The sequence below is a fragment of the Schistocerca cancellata genome, chromosome 2 (genome assembly GCF_023864275.1).
Source record: "Schistocerca cancellata isolate TAMUIC-IGC-003103 chromosome 2, iqSchCanc2.1, whole genome shotgun sequence".
In the NCBI taxonomy this organism is placed as follows: Eukaryota; Metazoa; Arthropoda; class Insecta; order Orthoptera; family Acrididae; genus Schistocerca; species Schistocerca cancellata.
The window spans coordinates 537,959,535-537,978,034 of NC_064627.1; the positions used below are offsets into that span (position 1 = coordinate 537,959,535).

At 45.4% G+C, this 18,500-nt stretch overlaps 1 protein-coding gene across 1 annotated transcript in view; it reads left to right on the forward strand.

Moving 5' to 3' along the window:
- LOC126162090 (toll-like receptor 2) overlaps positions 1–18,500 on the forward strand; it is a 104,022-nt gene that overhangs the window by 23,851 nt on the left and 61,671 nt on the right. Inside the window, exon 2 of the mRNA XM_049918368.1 lies at positions 15,699–16,036. Coding sequence (XP_049774325.1) covers positions 15,699–16,036 — 338 coding nt within the window. The remainder of the gene's footprint in view (positions 1–15,698; positions 16,037–18,500) is intronic.

Consider the following 18,500-nt stretch of genomic DNA (forward strand, 5'->3'; position numbering starts at 1 on the left):
GCATTGGTCCACCTCTGGCCATCGTGGAAGCAGTTTTCGTCTTGGCACTGATTGACAGACTTGCTGGATGTCCTCCAGAGGGATACCGTGCCAAATTCTGTGCATTTGGCTTGTGAGATCGTCAAAATGCAGAGATAGTTGGAGGGCCGTGTCCATAATGCTCCAGTCGTCCTCAGTTGGGGAGAGGCAGGGTTTGGCAAGTCCTAAGACAAGCCTTAAGAACTCTCACCATGTGCGGGCGGACATTATCTTGCTGATAATGAAGAAGCTTGCACAGGATAGAGTAGCATGGAGAACTGCATCAAACCAGTCTTTGGACTGAAGACCACAACAACAACAACATTTACAAAACTTTCTAAAGTATGTTTTATATTCTATTTTTTACGTCGCTTCTTCAGTTCTAAACGTGAAAGAAATGAGATTATTTACAGTCATCATTGATATAATCGACATTTAAATGCCGGCCTCAGTGGCCGAGCGGTTCTAGGCGCTCCAGTCCTGAACCACGCTCCTGCTGCGGTCACAGGTTCGAATCCTGCCTCGGGCATGGATGTGTGTGATGTTCTTAGGTTAGTTGGGTATAAGTAGTTTTAAGTCTAGGGGACTGATGACCTAAGATGTTAAGTCCCATAGTGCTCAGAGACATTTGACATTTAAATATAAGACTTAAATGAAAAAAAATAAATTAACATTTTAATTAAAGGTGAAAAGTATCGTCCATATCGTGAAGTCCTGTACTTCGAATATCGCGAAGTCCACTACTCCGAGCATCCTGTACTACCATATGCAACCAAACGAGCTCTATTGGTGAGTTCCATTATGTTCACCATTTTTTTACGATTTGAATGATCTGAAGATGGCTGTAGAAACACAACCGAAACTAGTCGTTGTGCTGTAATTGTATATTGAAATTATGGTCCAAGCATTAGAGGATTTTATATTGAAAAAAAAAATTGTATAAGAAAGTAATAAATTACTCAGTCGAAATAAGGAGATCGAAAAACCGTATGAACGGGAACGACGATTCCTGTTTAAGAAAGGCATAGCAACTGTACTAATTCTGTTACGTTGCTTTTGCCCATCACAACCGTCTAAGCCTGTATGTAAACGCAGAAGAATAGAAGATCAATTAGGATATAACGTTCCGCCGATGACGGAGCTGAGCTGGTAATTGGGATGGACAGGGAGAGAAAGAGGCTGTGTACTGTATCAAAGCATTTGCCTTAAGTGATTTAAGGAAACCATGGAAAACCAAAATCTAGATTTCTGGACGGAGATTCGAACCGCCGTCTTGCGGGATGGGAGCACAGCATCTTACCATTGCGCCAGCTCCCTGGGTTGTCCCGGGGCTTTAGGCCTGCAACTGCTGGTGTGGTTCCCCCGCTGCAGCGGATGTCCTCCGGAAATGGGGAAACCGCGTGCTCTGTATCTGGAGCCTGATCGACTTCCTACCGAAATGGTCGTCCTCAGTCCCGCCCAACGGCTGTCGCTGTGTCCTTGAGCAGAGCCGTGCAAGGAGAAGGCATGACAGAGGCTGCGGCATCCACAGGCCGAGCACTGTATCCCAGCCCACCTGCAGCAGAGGGGGATGAGGGAATTTTCCTTGAGATAAATGGCCACCGGGCGCTACGGAATCATTTAAACCGTAAGTTCCCGACATTTATTTGTCGACCTCCCATTTTCGAGTACCCAGAAAAAAGAACACAGGCTCTAGTTTTTGGAATTATTAAGATTTCCAGCTTTTTTCAGGTTGTGGCACACGTTTCCAGTCAGTGGTGCAATTGAGTCCTAAAAAATGGTTCAAATGGCTCTGAGCACTATGGGACTTAACATCTGAGGTCATCAGTCCCCTAGAACTTAGAACTACTTAAACCTAACTAACCTAAGAACATCACACACATCCATGCCCGAGGTAGGATTCGAACCTGTGACCGTAGCGGTTGCGCGGTTCCAGACTGAAGCGCCTAGAACCGCTCGGCCACAACGGCCGACTGAGTCCTAAACGTTTCTAGAACAGATTAATAAAGAAATAGAGAAAAGTTTAGCTAGTGGTTTTGATGCTTCAGTGCTATACATGGTCTCTCGTCCACCACCAATCCCCCCCCCCCCCCTTTCCCCTCCGCCAGTCTGAGTGTAACGCACAGGAAGTTCAAACAACCAAGCCGAACGGTCAGTAAAGTCCTTCTTTGGAATGTTGTTAAGCTCTCGCGTCGCAGTGCCTTGAATGATGATTATGCTATCAGAGCGTTGACCTTTCATGTGAATTTCTGTACTTTATGTTTTTTGGTAGGTTCGTAGTGATAACACCAACTTTCATCATTCGAGATGACTTTTTGCTCTGAGGTATTGTCATTTTCCATCTCGATAAAGTCACGGAAGGCGTCCACGCGTCACTCTTTTTATTTGGGAGTCAAGGTGTGAGGAACGTACACTCTATATAAAAAAAAGACGCACTACGAAGGAATTATGCGAACGGTACGGAAATCGATAAATGTTATTTACATGGATTTACATGTACAGACAAATAAACGATTACAGTTTCAGAAAAATTGGATGATTTATTCAAGATGAAGAGCTTCACAAATCGAGCAAGTCAGTAACGCGTTGGTAAATCTCTGGCCCTTATGCAAGCGGTTATTCGGCTTGGCATTGATTGACAGAGTTGTTGGGTGTCTTCCTGAGGTATATCGTGCAAAATTCTGTCCAACTGGGAGTTGGATCGTCAAAATATCGAGCTGGTTGGAGGGCCATTCCACAATGTTCCAAACGTTCTCAACTGGGGAGAGATCGGGCGACGTTTCTGGCCAACGTAGGCTTTGGAAAGCACGAAGACAAGCAGTAGAGTCTCTGGCCGAGTGTAGGCGGACATTACCTTGCTGAAATGTAAGCCCTGGATGGCTCGCCATGAAGGCCAACAAAACGGGGCACATATTATCGTCTGTGAATCGCTGTGCTGTAAGGGTGGTGCGGATGACAACCGAAGGGATCCTGGTATGAAAAGAAGTGGCACGCCAGCCCACGACTTCTGGTTTTCGGGCCATATGGCAGGTGACATTTAGGTTGGTATCTGATTGCTGCCAACTGCACAAAATCTGGCATGATATCCCTCAGGTGAACATCAAGCAGCCCTATCAATCAATGCTAAGCCGAATAACTGCTTGCATAAGAATCAGACATGGACCAACGCGTTATTGACTTGCTCAATTTGTGAAGCTCTTCTTTTGAATAAGTCATCCAATATATCTGAAATTGTAATAATTTGTTTGTATGTACATGGTCTTCTATTTGGTCTTAGAGTGTACTTTGCGCACATTTTTGTCGTTTTCAAAATATTCCGCCGTATGCTTTCACACTTGATGTAGAGGTGTTGCTCCATTGCGATTTATGACACAACAACGTTGACACATTACGGCTGCACGTCCACAGCCTGCTCACAATTGTCTGGCCGAATGTACAACAGTTGTTTACAGTTGTTAGTTCAAGCTACCAACGTAGTTATTGCTCCGTCGCAGGAATAAAATCAGTTTCGGAACCTCTTGGACGGACACTGTGGAATGGAAAAAGCCAGATTTTTAAAATCACTTTATTCAAAGATGCTACCCATGTCGATGTATTGCTCAATGTAATATTATTTGTAAGAGACTTGAGCTTGGCACATTGACACTAATTTTTCGATATTTGATGGCATTTTTGTCATCACCAACCTTACAGCACCACATCTCATTATTGACATTCTGTTCCTTTTCTTTCTCAGTAATTTCCTGGCTATACTAAATCCTCTTTCGTGTGAATGTGATGATGAGAATGCAATGAGCCTTCTGGGCCAAGCTGAAACAGATGTAGTGCGTCCACAACCGATTATATTGAGGTAGGAAACTACTGACTTATTGTGTTATAGACATACACAGTGTATACCGCATAACAACAATGTAGCTCATAGTAATTGTTCAAAGAGACGACCGCCAGCCTCAGTGCATGTATTGCAACGCAACAATCATGTCTGGAGTGAGGACAATCCCCACGCCACCCATATAGGGAATGAAAGGTTTTTTTTAAAAAAAAAACTGACTATTGAGGCATTTTTGAAGCAAGAAATACGAAAATTAGTATTTGATTTCTCAGTCAGAAATAAAAAATTAGGCTTCAGCATTTTTGGAAACCAATCCCTATGGGAATTAAACAGTGAGTGAAAGTTGTTTTAAAAAATAAATCATTATTAAGAAACACTAAAGCGTTTTTGAAGCTACATCTATGAAAACTGGTATTTGACTTCTCTGTTAGAAATAAAAGAAATACGTGTTTCAGTGTTTTTGAAATTCAATTCTTAAGGGAGTGAAATAGGGAAGGCAAAGTTTTATGAAAATATTTTATTATGAATGCAGAATCGCTTTTTGGTCCGAAGTACATTAGGAAAAGACTATGCCCTATGGCCTTAAGTATCATGAAAAGTTTAAAAAATATTGCAATTCACTAAACTAAACCAAGACAGCTGTTTAACAGCGACGGCGACAAATCGGCTTTGCAGAATTGCGTAGAAAAAGAAACGGGCCTTTAATACACGAATATTTAAATAGAACAAACAGATGATTATAAAATTATTTTTGTTGTACCTACTACGCAAACCCGTCATTACTGCTGACAAGATAGACACCACGTTTAAGTACAATTGCATGTACAGGAGTAGTCGTCTGAGATGATCCGATTTTTCTCTTAACTTGTTATATGAAATTAAGTTAAACCGGTTGAAACATTTTCACTATGCAAAGACTGGCAGCCATGTCACGGGTCACTAACTCTTTTGTAGCATGTAGATTTACACATCAGCAATGATCGTATCAACATACAAACTCGATTAAAAAGAAATAGGTGTTCAACCATACAGTTTTCGGCAGCGAAGCAGCGGGCACTAAGCCAGTGCATATCTAAAGGTTCGCATTTGTATCATTGTTGTTGGTTGAGGGAAAAAAATGTGGTGCATTACTTTCTGGGCAACCCCCGTAGGAAGTAAAACTTGACAGTCCACAGTTGAAAAAGGGTCATTCAGTAAGTAACGCAACACGATTCTATCTGGGCCTATTTCGGTTGAAAAAATGCGGAATTTGTTGAGGGACTTCCTATATCTACATCTACATCGATACTCCGCAATCCACCTTGCAGTATAGGGGGAGGATGCCTCGTACCACTATTAGTAATTTCCTTTTCTTTTCCAGTCACAGACAGAACGAGGGAAAAACGACTGTTTCTATGCCTCGGTATGAGCCCCAATTTCTCTTCGTCGTCCTAGCGCGCACTGTATGTTGGATGCAACAGAATCGTTCTGCAGTTAGCTTCAGATGCCAGTTCTCTAAAATTTTTGAGTATCGTTCCTCGGAGAGAACATCGCCCCGCCTCTCCCCCCCCCCCCCCCCCCCCAGGGATTTCGATTAGAGTTACCGAAAAACCTCCGTAACACTTGCGTGTTGTTCGAACGTACCGCTAACAAATCTAGCAGCCCGAACCTGAACTGCTTCTTGTCTTCCTTTAATCCGACATGGTACGAATCCCAAACCCTCCAGAAGTACTCAAGAATAGGTCGCACTAGCGATCTATATGTGGTCTCTTACAGATGAACAACTCTTTCGTATAATTTTCCCAAAAAACCAAAGTCGACCATTCGCCTTTCCTACCACAATCCTCACATGCTCGCTCCATTTCATATCGCTTTGCAACGTTACGCCCAGATATTTAAACGATGTGACTGTTCCAAGCAGGACACTGTTAATGCTTCATGTAATATTTTCGCTTCAGCCTCTATAGTTTTATTAAGTTCCGATTGGTGCAGGCGATATACGTACCCTTCAACGTGAAGTCTGTAAAGGAGGTTCGTTCCAAGGAGAGAGCTGTCTTGAATTTCTTACGGCGGAAACCAGAGTATCGCAGATACTCATAGATGCTTGCAGCCTGACTACGGAGACTCGGCAGTGATAAAAAGAAGAGTGAGTCGTTGAGCAAGACGCCTGTTACCATCGCAACAAGGCCTCGCAAACTTTTCCGATAATTCGCAAGCCTGCCGGCCGAACACACCAGTGACTCCTGCAACGTTGGAAAGTGCGGACACTCTCATTCGAGGTGATCGACGGATCACTATCAAAAACCCCGCTGCTTCACTGGACGACTCTGTTACACTAATGGCCATTAAAATTGCTACACCAAGAAGAAATGCAGATGATAAACGGGTATTCATTGGACAAATATATTATACTAGAACTGACATGTGATTACATTTTTACGCAATTTGGGTGGGTAGATCCTGAGAAATCAGTACCCAGAACAACCACCTCTGGCCGTAATAACGGCCTTGATACGCCTGGGCATTGAGTCAAACAGAGCTTGGATGGCGTGTACAGGTACAGCTGCCCATGCAACTTCAACACGATAACACAGTTCATGAAAAGTAGTGACTGGTGTATTGTGACGAGCCAGTTGTTCAGCCACCACTGACCAGACGTTTTCAGTTGGTGAGAGATCTGGAGAATGTGCTCGCCAGGGCAGCAGTCGAACATTTTCTGTATCCAGAATGGCCCGTACAGGACCTGCAACATGCGGTCGTGCATTATCCTCCTGAAATGAAGGGTTTCGCAGGGATCGAATAAAGGGTAGAGCCACGGGTCGTAACACATCTGAAATGGAACGTCCACTGTTCAAAGTGCCGTCGATGCGAACAAGAGGTGAACGAGACGTGTAACCAATGGCACCCCGTACCATCACGCCGGGTGATACGCCAGTATGGCGATGACGAATACACGCTTCCAATATGCGTTCACCGCGCTATCGGCAAACACGGATGCGGCCATCATGATACCGTAAACAGAACCTGGATTCATCCGAAAAAATGACGTTTTGCCATTCGTGCACCCAGGTTCGTCGTTGAGTACACCATCGCAGGCGCTCCTGTCTGTGATGCAGCGTCAAGGGTAACCGCAGCCATGGTCTCCGAGCTGGTAGTCCATGCTGCTGCAAACGTCGTCGAACTGTTCGTGCAAATGGCTGTTGTCTTGCAAACGTCCCCATCTGTTGACTCAGCGATCGAGACGTGGCTGCACGATCCGTTACAGCTATGCGGATAAGATGCCTGTCATCTCGACTGCTAGTGATATGAGGCCGTTGGGATCCAGCAGGGCGTTCCGTATTACCCTCCTGAACCCACCGATTCCATATTGTGCTAACAGTCATAGGATCTCGACCAACGTGAGCAGTAATGTCGCGATGCATAAACCGCAATCGCGATAGGCTACAATCGGACCTTTATCAAAGTCGGAAACGTGATGGTACACACTTCTCCTCCTTACTCGAGGCATCACAACAACGTTTCAGCCGGCCGAAGTGGCCGTGCGGTTAAAGGCACTGCAGTCTGGAACCGCAAGACCGCTACGGTCGCAGGTTCGAATCCTGCCTCGGGCATGGATGTTTGTGATTTCCTTAGGTTAGTTAGGTTTAACTAGTTCTAAGTTCTAGGGGACTAATGACCTCAGCAGTTGAGTCCCATAGTGCTCAGAGCCATTTGAACCATTTGAACAACGTTTCACCAGGCAACGCCGGTCATTTGCTGTTTGTGTATGAGAAATCGGTTGGAAACTTTCCTCATGTCAGCACGTTGTAGGTGACGCCACCGGCGCCAACCTTGTGTGAATGCTGTGAAAAGCTAATCATTTGCATATCACAGCATCGTCTTCCTGTCGGTTAAATTTCGCGTCTTTAGGCACGTCATCCTCGTGGTGTTGCAATTTTAATGGCTAGTAGTCTAGTTGTGCTGACACACCTGTCCACCAGTTAGGTCACTCAAATGTGTGCGCTCGCTGCTTCCTCGCCGCCTAATAGAAGACCTTAAGGAGTAACGAACGACCATCTCTGCAGAATTTCTTGTGCGTTACAAGGCTCATCGTGGTAATTTTTTTGTCGTAAATCGTCTCGGGCGATGAAGCATGGGATCATCACTTTGAACCGGAAAGAAAACGACAATGAAGTGGCGCACACCACCTCTCCTCCGAAGAAAAACTTCATGGCCACAACCTAATGCCGACGGTCTTCTGGGACTGTGAAGGGGTTATTCCGTGTGCTGTCGTACCTCATGGTGCAAGGATCAACTCTGAAGTGTATTGTGCTACCCTCAGCAAATTGAAGAAACGGCTTCATAGTGTTCATCGCGCAAAAATGCAAACGAACTTCTCCTCCTGGCAACACAATGACTCACGCAAGTCTGCGCATCCGAGAGGAGCTACAACATTTCACTGGACTTTTCTTCCTCATCCACCCTACAGCCCAGATTCTTCACCTTCCGACTTCCATGTGCAGGAAGCAGTAGGTGAATGATGGAGAGGTTACTGATGCAGCAAGACGTTGACTCCAACGTCGTCCAGTTGGTTGGTACGACCCAGTAATGTGACGTGAGGTCGTCGCATTGAACGGCGATATGCTAAAAGTGGGGATTTGTAGCCAAGAGTGGGGAATAATATGGTGTATTGGAATCCTGAATCAACCTGCTTTCAGAAAAAAGATGTGTTGCATTACTTACTGAACGCCATTCGTATCTCTTGGAACAAACCAAAAATCAGTCGAGCAGTATTCAAACTCTTTCCGAACAGGCCTTGAAGGCCCAACGGTACCGAGCGACTGTCGTGTCATGCTCAGCCTCTAGGCGTCATTGGATGCGGATATGGAGAGGCCATTAAAACGCTAACAGGGAAGAATTAAAAAAAAAAAGTACAAGAATGTCTCAACTACGACCCTCTTCCAGAAGTCGGGCTTCAGAGCTCTATCACCTGTATTTCAGGACCTCGAACATTTCAAAAATTTTGCGTGGACACGGTGGAAAATCCATCGTAGCCCAGTCATAACCCAGCTGATAGAAAAATCATGAACCAACTCTCACTTAAAATTCCAGAAGAGCTCTCGAAGTGAGGACAGACCGCTGGGAGGATAAAATGGAACAACTGCAACTTAAAACCAGAAACGACTGGAAGTTCATACGCAACCTCAGAAATCCTAAACCAGGAAAAGCCGCCTTACATGACGGCAACGACCAGGTTTCGAACAGTTGGGTAAAGCGGAATTCTTCGCTAAGACATATGAGTAACGGAACACCTTAAATCTAGGAAACCGACAAGGAAATGACGATGAATTTGACGATCAACTACGCAATTCAAGTCAATGCATAAGGACTATGCAACATCATGAGTTAACTACGCGTCAAGAAATCAGTAGAATCGTAAAAAAACTGGGCACCAACGCAGCACCAGGTCCAGACCTCGTCAAGAACGATCAGATTACACATCTTCCAGGAAATCCTAAGTGCTACTAACAATGATGTACAACAGCTGCTTGAATTTTATTTCGCTCAACATGGAAGACGTCAAAAGTCGTGCCTATCCCTAAACAGGGAACGGATCCGAAACTACCACAAAACAACAGACCAGTCAGTCTGCTATCGTCCGTCTCAAAAATATCTGAAAGAATGTTGTTGTTGTTGTGGTCTTCAGTCCTGAGACTGGTTTGATGCAGCTCTGACGCTACTCTATCCTGTGCAAGCGTCTTCATCTCCCAGTAACTACTGAAACCTACATCCTTACGAATCTGCTTAGTGTATTCATCTCTTGGTCTATCTCTACGATTTGTACCCTCCACGCTGCCCTCCAATACTAAATGGTGATCCCTTGATGCCCCAGAACTGTCCTACCAACCAATCCCTTCTTCTAGTCAAGTTGTGCCACAAACTTCTCTTCTCCCCAATCCTATTCAGTACCTCCTCATTAGTTATGTGATCTACCCATCTAATCTTCAGCATTCTTCTGTAGCACCACATTTCAAAAGCGTCTATTCTCTTCTTGTCCAAACTATTTATCGTCCGTGTTTCACTTCCATACATGGCTACACTCCATACGAATACTTTCAAAAACGACTTCTTGACACTTAAATCTATACTCGATGTTAACAAATTTCTCTTCTTCACAAACGCTTTCCTTGCCATTGTCAATCTACATTTTATATCCACTCTACTTCGACCATCATCAGTTATTTTGCTGCCCAAATAGCAAAACTCCTTTACTACTTTAAGTGTCTCATTTCCTAAACTAATTCCCTCAGCATCGCCCAACGTAATTCGACTACATTCCAATATCCTCGTTTTGCTTTTGTTGATGTTCATCTTATATCCTCCTTTCAAGACACTATCCATTCCGTTCAACTGATCTTCGAAGTCCTTTGCTGTCTCTGATAGAATTACAATGTCATCGGCGAACCTCAAAGTTTTTATTTCTTCTCCATGGATTTTAATACCTACTCCGAATTTTTCTTTTGTTTCCTTTACTGCTTGCTCAATATACAGATTGAATAACATCGGGGAGAGGCTACAACCCTGTCTCACTCCCTTCCCAACCACTGCTTTCCTTTCGTGTCCCTCTACTCTTATAAGTGCCATCTGGTATCTGTACAAATTGTAAATAGCCTTTCGCTCCCTGTATTTTACCCCTGCCACCTTCAGAATTTGAAAGAGAGTATTCCAGTCAACATTGTCAAAAGCTTTCTCTAAGTCTACAAATGGTAGAAACGTAGGTTTGCCTTTCCTTAATCTAGCTTCCAAGATAAGTCGTAGGGTCAGTATTGCTTCACATGTTCGAATATTTCTACGGAATTCAAACTGATCTTCCCCGAGGTTGGTTTCTACTAGTTTTTCCATTCGTCTGTAAAGAATTCGCGTTAGTATTTTGCAACGTGTGTCGTAACACATTACGTCCCAAACATTTTCCAGGACGTTGGAAAGGCCTTTGATAAGGTCTGGCGAGATCATCTTATCGCCAAACTCAGCAAAACTACCAATATGCCTTACTGCAGCATTACACTCGTGGACAACTACCTAACAGACAGGAAGTTCTTCGTCAGCATAGACGGCGTTAGCTCGGAGGCAGAACAAGTTGAAGTAGGAATACCTCAAGGCTCGGTCGTCTACGCGGCTTTCTTGTCATTGAGTAGAATGCTCGACACAGCAATAAAAACATTTCAAGGTCAGATCGACTTCACCGAACAATGGCTTTTAAGGAACAAAATCAAGGTGAATGCCGAGAAAACTAAAGCCATGCTGTCACGAGGAGGCGGCCTGTACTGCACACCAAAATAACACTGTTCGACACCGAAATGGACTGGGTGGACAACACAAAATACACGTAGGAGTAATACTGGACAGAATGTACTCCACAAAGACCATGTCGCGGAAAAGAAGACGAAGATTATCGGGACCGCACGTCATTGTATCTTTTACTGAGAAGCAGAGACGTGAACAGTAGAACGAATTCCGACTATTCAGAGACATCATACTGTACTGGCCATTAAAATTGCAACACCACGAAGATGACGTGCCTGAAGACGCGAAATTTAACCGACAGGAAGAAGATGCTGTGATATGCTAATGATTAGCTTCTCAGAGCATTGACACAAAGTTGTCGCCGGTGGCGACACCTACAACGTGCTGACATGAGGAAAGTTTCCAACCGATTTGTCATACACAAACAGCAGTTGACCGGCGTTGCCTGGTGAAACGTTGTTGTGATGCCTGGTGTAAGGAGGAGAAATGCGTACCATCACGTTTCCGACTTTGATAAAGGTCCGATTGTAGCCTATTGCGATTGTGGTTTATCGTATCGCGACATTGCTGCTCGCGTTGGTCGAGATCGAATCGGTGGGTTCAGGAGGGTAATATGTAACGCCGTGCTGGATCCCAACGGCCTCGTAACACTAGCAGTCGAGATGACAGGCATCTTATTCGCATGACTGTAACGGAACGTGCAGCCACGTCTCGATCCCTGACTCAACAGCTGAGGACGTTTGCAAGACAACAACCATCTGCACGAACAGTTGGACGACGGTTGCAGCAGCATGGACTATCAGCTCGGAGACCATGGCTGCGGTTACCCTTGACGCTGCATCACAGATAGGAGCGCCTGCGATGGTGTACTCAACGACGAACCTGGGTGCACGAATAGCAAAACGTCTTTTTTCGGATGAATCCAGGTTCTGTTTGCGGCATCATGATGGTCGCATCCGTGTTTGGCGACATCGCGGTAAACCCACATTGGAAGCGTGTATTCGTCATCGCCATACTGGCGTATCACCCGGCGTGATGGTATGGGGTGCCATTGGTTACACGTCTCGGTTACCTCTTGTTCGCACCGACGGCACTTTGAACAGTGGACGTTCCATTTCAGATGTGTTACGACCCGTGGCTCTACCCTTCATTCGACCGCTGCGAAACCCTACATTTCTGCAGGATAATGCACGACCGCATGTTGCAGATCCTGCACGGGCCATTCTGGATACAGAAAATGTTCGACTGCTGCCCTGGCGAGCACATTCTGCAGATCTCTCAGCAATTGAAAAGTCTGGTCAATGGTGACTGAGCAACTGGCTCGTCACAATACGCCAGTCACTACTCTTGATGAACAGTGTTATCGTGTTGAAGCTGCATGGGCAGCTGTACCTGTACACGCCATCCAAGCTCTGTTTGACTCAATGCCCAGGGGTATCAAGGCCGTTATTACGGCCAGAGGTGGTTGTTCTGGGTACGTAATCACACGTCAGTTCTAGTATAATATATTTGTCCAATGAATACCCGTTTATCATCTGCATTTCTTCTTGGTGTAGCAATTTTAATGGCCAGTAGTGTATAACCGATGTTACACGGAAGTTCAACTTGGAGAACGGTGAGCAACAAACACATCCACTGCCGGAAAGAAATTAGTACACCTGTCGATTTTGAACCGATGAGAGCATACAGATTATAAATGTACTGGTAATGGTTTCAACATCGTCCGTCAATAGACAGCGTCATGGGGTAGCTACCAGAGCGCCATCTGTGTCTACCGTGGAATAGGGAATGCTCACATCCAAAAGGCTCAATGTGCTGCAAACCTGTGAACCAGTCAGGCAGCCATGACACGGAGACGCTCTCGTCTTTCCTACAGCCAAGTGAGCGAGTGTGAAAGCTGTCAAACTGTGCCCTTCCTAGCGGAGGATGATCTTTTCGGAGAACTGCCATGTAAGCTAGACCAGCTGCATCAGTTGCGCAACGATGCTGGTGTCAGTGGTCATGTGAATATTCTCACACCTGTAGACGAGGTTCTGCACGTCAAAGCAGTACAGCCGCCCGTCAGGATAGTCGTACTGTATGGGCGTCAGTGGCAGATCGTACAACTACCACAGCATAGATAAAAGGATTTGTGGCCCGGACGTGTCAGCATGGGCTGTTGTGTACCTTTTATAGCTCAAGAAAACGCACACTTCTAGCCCATCTCCCATTTTCCACTCACGGCGCAGCATCGACGAGCACGCTAGGCTGATGCCGTCAGGGGATCACTTGGAATATGGAATGGCGCACCGTGGTCTTGAGTGATAAAAATAGATACTGTCTGCATGGAAGTGATGATCGCTTGCATGTACGACAAAGATCTGGTGAACGCTGCCTCGCATTTGTCCAAGTCACACTGGCTCATCCCCAGGCTTTATGGTCTGGAGGGGACGCTAACCAGTCCTCGGTATGTGCAGAATGTTGTTAGAAATGTTTCTAGTACTGAGCGCTGCGGTTTTCGAATCTGCGCCGGACGGCATGCAACTCGATGACCACTAGAGGTCGCTGCAGCAGTCACGGCGTAAGCCATGGCTGCGCGCGCTTCTGGCCCCGAGTCTAACGTGAGGGCGCCACTGTGGAGCACGCGGTTCCAGCGGCCAATAGCAACATACCCTGTCGCGTATTTAGGCGCCTGCATCTTACTCAGCGAGGCAGTCTGGTATTCGCGTTGATTCAGTTGACATCTCGCTTACTCGTATTTACGTCGCGTGTGCTTAGTTTCAGTTTACGAGTGGGCGTTGTTTTGGTTTCGTGAGGTCATCTCTTGTGACCACGCTGCTTAATACTTTGTTGTTGATCTTGGTGTCTTGCTCGGTTGTCTGTCGTCGTGTTTGTCCTTGCATTCCCGTTCGTCCGTCTTCTTTGTTCGCGGGCCGCTCCCGTCGGTCCCGCCGTGTTTTCGTTAGCGGCAACCCCGCGAAGGGAACTGTCGCAGTTACAACAATGTTCTTCTGCAGTTCTTGCAACAGGGAGCTGATGTGTTGTTCCATCCACACGCTGCAATTGAAACTCAGTGTGCTTTGCAAGACGTTCAGCAACTTTCCAGGCCAGTAAGACCTCAGGACTTATCTGCAATCGAGTACATGTGGGATATGATGGGACGAGAAATGACTCATGCAACTGGTCAACCAACAACTCTAACAGAACTATGTGAAAAGATTGAGCAGGTGTAGGATAATGTACTCCCGGACAGTTTTCGCCATCTGGACGACTGACCGGATGCCAGAGTCAGCACATGCACTACCACCTGTGGAGGCTACACCACGGCTTAATATAGGTGTTGCAGCATGGGTCGATACCTGGTGCCTCGCAACCGCTTGTGCTACTGATCTGTACGTGTAATAATTTCATAGGCACTGTTGCAACAATGAGTCTTGACTGAATTGGAAACCTCTAAAAGGGTGCACAATTTTTTTTTTCTGGCAGCGTAGATGGCTCAGACTGATTCTCAATGCCCCATGCTGGGAAAGAATGGTGTACCTACACGCAAAACTCAGCATTCCAACAGTAAAAGAACAGATCAAAGACTGCTATCAGCATTTTATAGACAAGGTAATCCACCTATGGCTTCCGCCTGCGTAGCTGAGTGGTTACGTGCTTGCCCCGGCCGGGTCGGAGAGATTCTCCGATTGGGTGTTGTGTTGCCCTTATCATCATTTCATCCTCATCCTCATCATCTGCCGCAAGCCGCCCAGTGTGGTGCCGGATGAAATAAGACTTGCACTTGGCGGCCGAACCGTAATGAGACGTCCCGGTCAACAGTGCCATACGATCATTTCATTTTCATCCATCTATGTCAAAACTCACGTCAGCTAGAGCATTTATGAGTATTACAGCCAGAGAGTGGAACATTTATAAAGAGTGTCACACAATCGATCATAGCAAATTAATCACAGGTGGTCGAAATAATCAATATATGAGCCCAATGTCCTCCTAAACGAAAGTGAAATACATATGTGAAACAAGAAACAATGCAGCGATGAAAGTCCAGCCCACAAAGTGAGTACCGCTCTTGCAGAAAGAGAAGCCGCTACTATCAATCAAAGAGGTCCTCAATTGCCCTCACAAGAGCTGAGTGCACCTCGCAAAATCCAACCCACCAGATCCACCTTTTCTATTATTGCCAAACCAGTTTCGTTGCAGATGGACTTCGCTCCATCTTTTACATTATTGTAAACCTAAGTTCTCTTTGAATGAACTAGCGTCACAAGTAAAGTTTTAAAATTCCCATTCCTTTTCAGAACATTACTTCTAAAATTACATCCACAGATCAATTATACTCACATAAGTGGACATAAGTAATGGATGAAACATTTACATGGATGTTATAGCAAACAGCATAGTTATATGGGAGTTACATTAGACATAAGCAGACCAAAAATTTAGATAACTGCAGATAATATCGATATCGAGGTTACAGTTTTCTCGAAACCTTTGTTTTCTTCTGATTCTTAATATCAGCATGTGAGGTGTTTTAATGAGTGTACATGTACTCCGTGAAACCTGCGCAGAGCGGTAATTTTCTTGTTTCTGTCTTACGCGCCAGGTGCAGTAACTGCATAGCGAACCTTCGCATAATGGAAGACGTCACGCGCCTGCAGCAGTTTAGCTCCAGGAGCTACGAGTATAAGTTCTGGGACTTCAGTAATCCGGTGTTCAACGCTGAAACGGGTTCATTAGTAGAAATAAGTTTCAATGTATTCAACAAGATGGAGATACCCTGCAAGATATCGCTGGCTAACATCCAGTATTTGGGAAACACAAGTGTGGAGAAATTTACGCTTAGGAGGAACGAGAACAACAGCACGCACTTGAAACTGGGAATGATGCCGAAGATGAAGGACTTCAGAATTTCATATGCTTACATAGGAAAATTTCCAGAAGGTATGTATGTAACTTAAGAAAACGATTTTATTTTTCTCGTAATGCCAATTAGTACTCCTGTTTTGGGTTTTGGGCACAGCAAACTTCCCTTTTCTCAATAAAATGCCTTAAAATGAGTTTACCTCATTTTATGTTTTGTGTAGAACTTAGAAATACAATAAACTTTCGTCGGGCGAAACATTAATCAGTGCAAGTCAAACCAATTATTTTTCTAAATAAATTCGCTGACTGCAAATATCTTGGCATCAGCTAAGTTAGATATAGATATATTACGTATTAGTAACATGAAAATTTGTGCTGGACCGTAACCCGATCCCGGATTTCCTGCTCATAGCGAGCGGTCGCCTATCTGTACAAGCCTCCCAGAACGACTCAAACTTCCATTTGTCGAGACAAATGATATTATCGTCTTGCAACCGCCTCGGATGTACGCTGGTGTCGGAAATTAAAGAACAAACGAAAATTTTTCAAAGTAGCGTTTATTTTTCTACAAAACAGTATAATCAGGTGACAGTGCAGTAGAAAGAATGTAAAGAATACAGAACGTAAACAACTGCGACATGCGTAACGAAAGACAAAAATGTTCTCCGTTTTTTCCAACTTAAAGGATTTGCAGACACATTCCGACAACGTATTAATGTGTTCGGTATAAGGTGTGCCCACCTCTGGCAGTAGTGCAAGGCTGACGACGGGGCATGCTGTGAACGATGTCATCAATATCATGTTGAGGCATAACGTCCATTCTTCCTGCAGAGCTGCTCGCAAGTTTGGAGAGTGGTTGGTGGACGCTCATGTGATGCAACCCGTCTCCCAAGGCATCCCAGACATGCTCTATGAGATTCAAATCGGGGGAGCTAGCAGGCCACGTCATGCATGCAGTATCTTCCGTTTCCAAAAAACATCAACCTCTCGTGCTCTATGAGGTCGAGCATTATCGTCCACCAGTACGAAGACTGGGCCAACAGCACCTCACAACAATCGCACATGAGGTCCCAAGATCTCGTCGCGATACCTGACAGCAAATCCTTGCCAATTTACTCGTGTAATTTGATGAAGAGGTGTTCCAGTGGTCAACTTAATCACAGCCAACACCATTAGGGATCTCTCCGCTATCGGTCTCTTTCCACAATGTTTGGGTCTCGGAATCGTGTTCCACGTTCCCTCCAGATGCGATTCCGTCCGGAATCACTCTCCAGACCAAGTCGCGACTCATCTGTGAAGCGAATCCGTCCAGAAACACTCTCCAGACCAGATTGGGACTCATCTGTGAAATACATTAAGTGAAGTCGCAATTGCGAATAAGGACAACCTTCAGATGTAGAATGGAATGACGACAATGAAAATTTGTGCTGCACCGGGACTCGAACCCGGATTTCCCTCTTATCACGAGGTGTTCAAAATGGCTCTGAGCATTATGGGACTTAACTTCTGAAGTCATCAGTTCCCTAGAACTTAGAACTACTTAAACCTAACTAAACCAAGGACATCACACGCATCCATGCCCGAGGAAGGATTCGAACCTGCGACCGTAGCGGTCGCGCGGTTCCAGACTGAAGCGCCTAGAACCGCTCGGCCACTCCGGCCGGCCGCCAGGTGTCGCCTTACCATTTGTCTATCCGCGCGCGACTCGCGGCCAGTCCCAGACTTCCATATGTCGTCAACCATGCGTAACCAGAATAACACAGGCACTCCAATATGGTATTCATCCGTGAAAAGAACATTGGCCCACTGTTCGCCCAGGTGGCATGCTGGCAACTCCACTCTAGACGTTCCCTTCTGTGAAGACAGACATATATATAGAGCAGGTCTCCGACGGTGAAGGCCATTCTCCCGGAGCTTTCTCTACACTGTTTGCCTCGATACAAATCGTCCAGTGGATGTTGCGATGTCAGATGCTAGTTGCTGTGCAATGGTGACGCGATACGGTCGTGCCCTTACTGCCAAATAACGGTTCCCTCACTCTGATGTCTCACATGATCGGCCCTGCCCTGATCTTCGGGATTCATTTTGGATCAGTATAAGCTGTCGCCACATTCGAGAAACAACAGAACAATTCACATTAATTCCTTGGCCACATCAGTTTTCGGCTGTTTTCCTATGGTCCTCCACTGGAGAGTCCGATATGCGTCTTCTGTGTGGCGTACTCTACCGGCTGTGGCTATCTACACAACGGTTGTGGATGTGGGACTTCCCGACAAACCCTACGCCGTTTGATAGGTACCCTAACGTCATCGTCGGCGTGGTTGTCCGTTGACAGGAATGCCATCTTCCGTGCAGAACATTATAACTGTTGACAGTTTATATGGTTATATCAAGAATTAGACACAGGACGGGGAAACAGAGGTTTGTTGCTTTATTTTTGGGCGCCAATGTAATATTTACATGTATGTCTTGATAACAGACATTAATGATGACTGGCAGACGTCCGAAATTAATTCGAAATAAATTCAATCATCTGTGTTAC